Source organism: Gigantopelta aegis, chromosome 5 (assembly GCF_016097555.1).
Source record: "Gigantopelta aegis isolate Gae_Host chromosome 5, Gae_host_genome, whole genome shotgun sequence".
NCBI lineage: Eukaryota > Metazoa > Mollusca > Gastropoda > Neomphalida > Peltospiridae > Gigantopelta > Gigantopelta aegis.
In genome coordinates this window covers 11,373,403-11,382,627 of record NC_054703.1, presented here as the reverse complement: position 1 = coordinate 11,382,627, position 9,225 = coordinate 11,373,403, and the positions used below count along the sequence as shown (strand labels likewise).

Sequence of the window (9,225 nt, the reverse complement as noted above, 5' to 3'; positions counted from 1 at the left end):
CAGCATTATCGCATTAAAGGTTCATTATGTTAAAACAAAATGTAACCGCTATATAGTGTATAATGTAACAGGTTTGCACACTGAGGAATATTTAAACTGCGGTTTGTATCAAGGTATGGTTTTACACATTTGTAGCCAGATAAAAAAAACACACCCAAAGACAACAACACAGCAATAACAACTTAATCTAATTTATTTTACCAAACAACGTATTTCATTTCCTGTTTTGGTGGTGTTATACTAAACAAAAATCGAATAACTAAAAAGACATTAAAATCCCCAGCAATATCGCATTAGAGGTATATTCTGTTAAATTTAGGAATCACTCTATCTGTTGTCCTTGATGACCGCTGTATAACATAACAGGTTTCAATAATCAGGCATATTTAAACTGCGGCTTCTATTAAGATATGGTTTTACACATTTGCAGCCAGAAAAAAAATGAAACACTGCCTAAGAAAAACTCAGTCTTAATATTTCAATGTGTTGCATTTCTTTTTGGCGATGTCTATACTAAAAGAAAATCGAACAATTAAAAGACATAAAAAAAAAAATACATAGCAATATCGCATTAAAGGTATATTCTGTTAAATTTCGGAATCGCTATATCTATTATGCCCGATAACCGCTGTATAACACAACAGGTTTTAATAATCAGGCATATTTAAACTGCGGCTGGTATCAAGGTATGGACAGAGTGCAGTCGTAATAAAGACAACATGGGTAACGGCGGGGTTTGATACATTACCCGCTCCCACCCCACAAGCCACCACCCCCTGTCGTCTTCCCAGCCACAACACTGACTGATACTATAAAACAACAACATGTTAATTCAGAACTTTGTAATATTACAAGAGATTAGATTTGTCTTATTAAAGGTTGATTGCGTGCTGTACTCTTTTATGTAATAACAATGCATGTGATGCTCGATTATATATGTCATTTGTGACTGCCTCATACGAGTGTATAAGACCACGATAATCCAGACAAATGATTATTAAAGACCTGCATGAAAACGTATTACATACGTATTTAAAGCAGTGCGAATATGATAGATAATTATGTCGAAGAAAGACACACATGCATACACAACAGCAAACAAAACGAACCAGAACAAGAAGGAGAAAAATAATTATTAAAAATGTTATTAAGTCTTTGGGGACTGTTGTTGAAGTAATTAATTAGTACATTGCAAAAAATGAAATAATAAAAGCAAATGTTATATAAAGTTTTAATTTTCTGGATTAAGTAATCGGAAAATTAAACTTAACGAGACTCAATAACATTATTTTGTCAGCGCCTAGTTACTGGTGTCACGTGATCTACTTTTGTAGCCAAACACAGCGTTCGATCACAGACTGGTTTCTGCGCTCTCAACAAATCACGTGACCACGTCGGGAACCAGTCGGATCGCTTGTGAGTCTTAGCGTCGCTTGCTGTCGTTGAATGTAGAATGTGTAGGAATATATACATCATTCTCGCGTTCACTACTACGTGTATAAACTAAGAACACGACAGTTGGTTTTAACCGGCCTCGGCGGTGTCGTGGTTAAGACGTCGGACGTAAAGCTGGTAATCGCAGCCCGGTACCGGCTCCCACACAGAGCGAGTTTTAGCAACTCAATGGGTAGGTGTAAGACCACTACACCCTTATCTCTCTAACTAGCCACCAACCCATCCAGATTGCTGAGGTGTATACCCAGGACATCGTGCTTGAACCGTAAATTGCCTATAAACACGAACATAAGTTGAAATGAATGAACTGAACTGAAATGTCAAGTCCAGCCCTGTGGTTGGGAGGGGTTTGAGTTGTATTGTTCAGAACGGATACTCTTTCTGGATATATCTAAATACATGGAGCGTTTCATTGCGTCAACACGCTTACTTCTTCGCGTTTAGTGATCCACTGTTTTATAGTTTTATTAGTGTGCCTCGTGTACAAACAGGACACGAGAAAACAGATTATAACACTTTAATGAGGTTTGATCAGATTATACTAACTGTCAAATATAAAATGTTTCCGACTATTTAACCTTTAGACTACTGGATTAATTTTTAACAAAAACCACGTTGAGTGGGTACAAGTTTATAATTTTTACTCACATATATTCACTTAAATGTTTCATAAATACATGAAATAAAGTTCATATATGAATCGGTAAGTATTATTTTCGTGTCTTTTTTTGTAATTTTTATTATTTTAGATCGGCTAATGGTGATTAAAATTAGCCAAAAAATCGAAAAAGTTGCGTTTACTTACGGGCATTTGTGGCCAGCTGTCCAGTATTTATGTCCATTATTCCCGATAACAGTGGTTTTCTGACCCGAATTTTTTTAAAAACCCGAACTACGATTCATATTGCAATATTTGGTAATTTTCGTTGTTGGTAAAACGATCAAATTTATTATCAAATTAGCTGTTACAATCAGCTATCGATGCCTGAAAATTACCGCGACGTGCCGCCATTGTTGTCAAGCGAAAATTCTTGCCGAAAACCACTTTTTGAACTCAAAATTTCAAGGTATTTTCAATTGAAAAAATCAAAACAAAAACCACCATTTTGAAAAAAAATCTTTTTTCTTTAATTATATTTCCGTTTCCGGTGAGTGTCGTGTGCAAAACGGCGGGAAATATGAATTGGGGAATGCACTGTATACAGTGTACAGTATATCGTCTGACGTGACGTCGGGCGAGATATCTCGCCTGCAGTAGTCAGAAGGTTAAAACACCCAAACAAAAACAGGAACAACAACGAACAAAAGTAACATCAACAAACAACAACAACAAATCAATAAAGAAAATAAATTTAAAATAAATAAATAAACATAACACGACTGATATACATTACCCCCCACACACACACACACACACACACACACACACACACACACACACACACACACACACACACACACACATCCCCTCCCCTCCATGCGTTTTCTGTAATATAAAAGTATCGCTACGCCAAGACGTTCATTAGATGATTTTAAAAAAAGGAGAAGTTTGTTTTGTTTAACAACACTACTAGAACACATTGATTTAAGAGTCATCGGCTATTGAATGTCAAACATATAGTAGTTTTGACAAATAGTCTTAGAGAGGAAACCCGTTACATTTGTTTTCATTAGTACCGGCAGCTAGCACATACCACAGCCGTTGATGTTTCAATCGTGGTGCACTGGCTGACACGATAACTAGCTCAATGAGCCCACTGAAGGGAATCGATCCTAGACTGACCGCGCATCAGGCGTGAGCTTTACCACTGGGCTACGTCCCGCCTCAAATGCTGCTATAGCAATTTAAGGGCGACTTCCCACTAAACAATGTGTGTAATATTATTTATCAGATAGCGACAGAACCTTGCATCAAATGTTATTCTATACAAAATAAGTAGTACTAAACCAAATAACTTCCGGATGGATCAAAGTTCGAGGTGCTAGGAACGTTTGATAGAGAAGTGAACACCACAAGTCCTGTGATTGGTGATAAATGTGAGTGTGTTGGTTGTAAAAAAAATTAGTTTCATCTGGGCAAAAAATGTATGCAATTTTATTTCATCTAGTACAGCCGTGTTAAGTAGCCTTGTGCTAGAAACATATCGAGTACCTGTAAAAAAAAATACACGAATTTATGCGGAACTAGGGTAGTCATAAACGCTATCCGTTATCTCAGAAATGAGCAGCTTGACCCCCAGGGTGACGGGTGGTAGTATTCGTATCCGTGGCGTTCATGTTGATTGATGCGCTGCAGGTAGGAGTTTTAGCCACATATGTTACTATCGTAGTCTATGGGATTTGATTTGGTAATATACACTCAACAGTGTTCGCATTCAGACTTGCCGTATTTTCCCTCGCCGTTTAAGCTGAACTATCACACACTGCCAACCACTCGCCTGAAACGAGTTCAAGGAGAGTAAATTTTAGTCCCTCCTTAGCATGTCAATTCCTTCTAAACCTTTGATACCAAGACAAATGTCCGGTTTAAGAGGGATCCGGTTTAGAGGGGTTAAGTTATGTGCCTGGTTTTTAGAAAGGGACTCTGTAAAACGTCCGGTTTTGAGGGAATTAAGGTTTACAGACGGTCCGGTTTTGAGAGGTTTGATGTATATATATATATATATATATATATATATATATATATATATATATATATATATATATATATATATATGTATAATATTGGGAAGGAATAAATATCGGTGCTCAAGCTGATTATATCTTAAATGGCTCCCCCTAAACTGAGTTTATCACGAGAGCGGGGATGTAGTCCAGCGGTAAAGCGTCCGGTCCAGGATCGATCGCCGTCGGTGGGTCCATTAGCCTATTTCTCGTGGTATGTGCTATCCTGTCTGGGATGGTGCATATGAAAGTTCCCTTGATACTAATGAAAAACAAAATAGTGGGGAAGAAAGCCATAAACATCACGAAAAAGCTACAACGAAAAAGCTACAATGGACCCACCGGCGGGGATCGATCCCAAACCGAACGCGCACCAAGCGAGCGCTTTACCACTGGGCTACGTCCCGCCCCATATTTCATTGATTAACAACAAAACATCGTCAAACACCTGACTCTTCTAACACATATATATGCATTAGCAGTAAGGAATCATTACCCCGTGGTTGGGTCCATTGGGCTATTTCTCGTTCCAGCCATTGCACTACGAATCAAATGCCGTGGTTCGCACTATCTTGTCTGTGGGGATGGTGCATATCAAATATCATCGGTCATATGTAGCAAGGATTCTTTTATATACATCCCGCACACGGGGCAGCACATATCACGATATTTGATATACCTGTTCGTGGTGCATTAGCTAGAAATATAAATAGTTCAAAAGGCCCCCGATGGGGATCGATCCTAAACCGACTGCGCATCGGGCGAGCACTTTAAAAATGCACATTTAGTGTTAAATGAGGGGCGGAAAGTGGCCCGGTGGTAAAGCGCACGCTTGATGCGCGGTCGGTCTAGGATCGATCCCCGTCGGTGGGCACATTGGGCTATTTCTTATTCCATCCAGTGCACCACGACTGATATGGTGCCTTAAAACGATCCATTGCTACTAATGGAAAAATGTAGCGGGTTTCCTCTCCATGTCTGTGTCAAAATGACCATATGTTTGACATCCAATAGCCGATGATTAATAAGTCAATGTACTCTAGTGGTGTCGCTAAACTTATTTAATGTTAAATGAATTAGTTAATAAAATCAACAGAGTAATAAATAAATAATGTATAAATCAATAACAACAATAATAATAATAATAATAATAACAACAATAACAACAATAATAACAATAATAATAATAGGTAAATTAATAAACAATAAATAAATGATAAGGAATGAATGAAAAAAAAAATGAATGAATAAATGAATGAATATATAAGTAAACAATAAACAAATAAATACTCTTAAACAAATAAATAACAACAATCTATCATTTGTTGTCAGTAGTCGGCGGGAGTAATCACTTGAAATAAATAAATTAATTAATATTTGAGTTTTCTCCCTTTAATCGTGAATGACGATTGTGTTTGCCTGTCTGTAAACAGCCGGCTCATTACCGTAAATGGTCTATCAGAAGCCAGTGTATAATGTGGGCTTTGTCTGTCCATGGGTAACGTTAATACGGCTGTCACTCGACAGGGCGATATATATTAGTTCTATCTGTAAAAGGTATGGCATACTAACAATGGGAAATATAAAATTATGTTCTGTTTAACGACACCACTAGAACATTTTGATTGATTAATTATCGACTACTGGATGTCAAACATTTTGTAATTGTGTCTCGTAATCATCAGGGGAAACGCGTTAAATCATTCCAAATGTCTACAGGACAAAGATGCAGTGCATGTTACGAACTGCTGTTCGAAAGTTAAATATTGTTTTGTTTAACGGCACTAATAGAGCACATTGATTTATTAATCATCGGCTACTGGATATCAAACATTTGGTAATTTCGGCATATAATCTTATAAGAAAACCCGCTACAATTATTCCATTCGTAGCAAGGGATATTTTTTTTTATTTACCATTCCAAAGAGGATAGCACATACCACGTTATTTGATATACCAATCGTGGTGCACTGGCTGGAACGAAAAATAGCCCACCGCTGTCCACCGACGGGAATCGATTCTAAACCGACCGCACATCAAGCGAGCGCTGTACCACTGGGTTACGTCCCCTCCCCATCGATGTACAATATGTACAGTAGTTTCAACATGATGAACACAATATGTACAAGATCAATATACAAATAACATCGGTTTAAGATAATGATGAACACAATATGTACAAGATCAATCCACAAATAACATCGGTTTAAGATAACGATGAACTCAATATGTACAAGATCAATATACAAATAACATGACATGATACATGAGTTTAGTTTGTGGTGCGTATTACCTGAACGTGACATCTAAATGTCTACCGTAAACCAATTGCAATGCGTTGCATAGATAATACTACATGAGTGACCGTTAGATACCATTTATCTCACAACAAGTTGTTTAAAACGTATGACCAGCCTCGGTGGTGGCACGGTTAAGCCATCGGACCTAGGGCTGGTAGGTACTGGGTTCGCAGCCCGGTACCGGCTCCCACCCAGAGCGAGTTTTAACGACTCTATGGCTAGGTGTAAGACTACTACACCCTCTTTACTACCACTAATAAATAACAACTAACAACTAACCCACCGTCCTCGACAGACAGCCCAGATAGCTGAGGTGTGTGGATATAAACACACAAATATGTTGAAATGAAATAAAAACGTATCGAACGGACGAAAGCGAGTTGGATACGTTTCTAAACAACAAGTTGTAAGATAAACGGTATCTAACAGACACGAATGTAGTATTTTATTTCATACATATCTTCAGGAAACAGTTTTAAAATAAAGTTAAACTCCTTTTTCCAACTAAAACCTATATACGGTCCTAGCAGTTAAAGTTAACTTGTGCGTCACAGACAAATCAATTTCATGTTGACTTGTACGTCACATCTAGTGACCGATTTCTACCGTGATTTGCCTTTGGATGGTATGACATTTGTGAACTGGTCATCACCTAGTCGTATGTCTGTAAACTGTTATCGCACGTATACGTGTTAACATGTATGTGTTTGTATCACCTGCATTTTTGCTAATCTTAGTGTCAACGGCAGGTTTTGCTGTTGTTGGATACTTTTGTTTGTGTGGGGCTTTCTTCTTGTTCTTGTTCTTGTTCTTCTTTTTTTTCAATGGCATGGGGTTTTCTTTGTGTTTTGGGTTTTTTTTTTCAACGGCATGTTTTGATGGTTGTTGTTTGTTTGTTTTTTCTGGTGTTATTGCCAACATCACGGAACAACCAGCCACATCTTGGTTTTGTATGGAGCACTGTTCCCTAAATCGTGCGTCCAAAACACTTCCTCGGAACTCGACTTCAACCCGTCTGCCGGCTTCAGGAGGCGCCCATTCGGGTTACACTTCGTGCACGCGTTAAACCAGAACCCACTCTTGTGCGTCTGTGCGCAGTTTCCTCCCGCCCAGTTATCGTTGTCCACATCCAGCGTCGTGAACTGTGACCCATTAGCGTACGACAGAGAGTCCCCCAGAGGGAAACTGCTGCCGGGTCGGCTGTGTGAAAACATCACCCTGTAACCGTCGGATTCGTCGCTGACGCTGACGTTGAAGTAACGCTGCTGGTAGTAGCTGCCGTTGCCGAGTTTCATGAAGACGACGAGATCGACGTCGCGGTTTTTGACGATCTGACGAATCTTTTCCAGGCCCAGCCAGAAGTCCGCATCCAGAGATCCGAATCCGTTCCGGTAGTCAGTCCAGTTTCGGTAAAAGTCTTCTGTGACGTCATCCCGGTACTGCACCATCGTTCTGCCGCCAAACTTCATTTCGCAACGTACAGGAAATGACGTGTTGGAAAATGGGGGCATAATAGTATAAATACCTACGGCATTATAGGTGCTAGACTTGAATCCTTCTGAGCAATCTGAAATTAGTTAAAAAGACAATTGATTACACATTTTAATAAAGATAAAAGTAGTTAAAGTTTATTTTGTTTAACGACACCACTGGAGCACATTGCTTTATCAATCATTGGCTATTGGATGTCAAACAATTGGTAATTTTGATAAAGTCTTACCTGATACATTTTTCCAAGTGTCAAGAAACATTTTATATGCACCGTCCCACAGACAGGATAGCACATACCACAGCCTTTGATATTTAATAAAGTAGTCAAAACCAGTAATTTTGTTTTCCCCAGGTCAGTTAGCACGATATGATATGGCATATGTTTTAATTTCCAGTAAAGGCAATTTTGAATGTATTAAAGCAAAGAAAAAAGAAGAAAATAAACCAAAGACCCAAAAAACAAGGCCCTACCCCTCCCCCTTAAACCCCCCTAAACCCCCCCCTCAAAAAAAAGCCCACCCCAAAAACAAAACAACAACACCCCAAACAAACAAAAAAATAAAAACAAAAACAAAAGAAGAACAAAACAAACAACAACTAGAAGTGAAATTATGGAATCTAGTCGTCAATCACAAGGGATCTGTCTAGGAGTGAAATCTACATGACTTTGCCACCAATTACTTGGACAAATCATCCGCAAACTCCTGTGAGAACGGCTTCGCCGATTCACACAGTTTGCAGATGATTTGTTTTTGTTAATACCCCGATGAACGTAAAGGAATTAACAGACAATCCTTAAATATTACTATTTGGACAGACATAACATTGTCCTGGAAGCAACGTCCCTAACAGAAGCAAATGGCTGTGTGTTTTAGGCTGCTCTTGTAACAGTTAATAATCCTTGTTACATCCACGGTCAATACGTTTATAGCACATGTCTTTTGAAGAACCGTCCATCACTAGCTTGCAGTATTGGTCCTTGCAATATCCTAAGAGGTTGTGCTGTTCAGGTTCTGATCTGTGTCGTTCACGGCAGCGGCCAATAGACATCGAGTACGTTTATAATCATAACATGTTGTATATTACATATATTGACCAGTCATGAGCCGAGTATGTAACCTGTAATGCAATCATAGCATGTTGTATATTAAATATATCTACAGTCATGATTCGATCATAAAATCCGTCTGCAATCATAGCATGTTATATATTAAATATATTTACCAGTCATGATTCAATCATAAAACCCGTTTGTTATCACATCGTGCTGTATATCAAATGTATTTACCAGTCATGAGCCGCTCACACTTCGTCC

The 9,225-nt window shown here is 38.5% G+C and overlaps 1 protein-coding gene across 1 annotated transcript; it reads right to left on the bottom strand.

The window, feature by feature from the left end:
* Positions 1 to 7,339: 7,339 nt before the first annotated feature.
* Positions 7,340 to 8,960, bottom strand: LOC121372946 (angiopoietin-related protein 1-like). Its single transcript, XM_041499383.1, has 2 exons — positions 8,819 to 8,960; positions 7,340 to 7,986 (listed from the first exon to the last, which is right to left on the bottom strand). The coding sequence occupies exons 1-2, from the start codon at positions 8,958 to 8,960 to the stop codon at positions 7,340 to 7,342; spliced, it is 789 nt and encodes a 262-aa protein (XP_041355317.1).
* Positions 8,961 to 9,225: the final 265 nt, after the last annotated feature.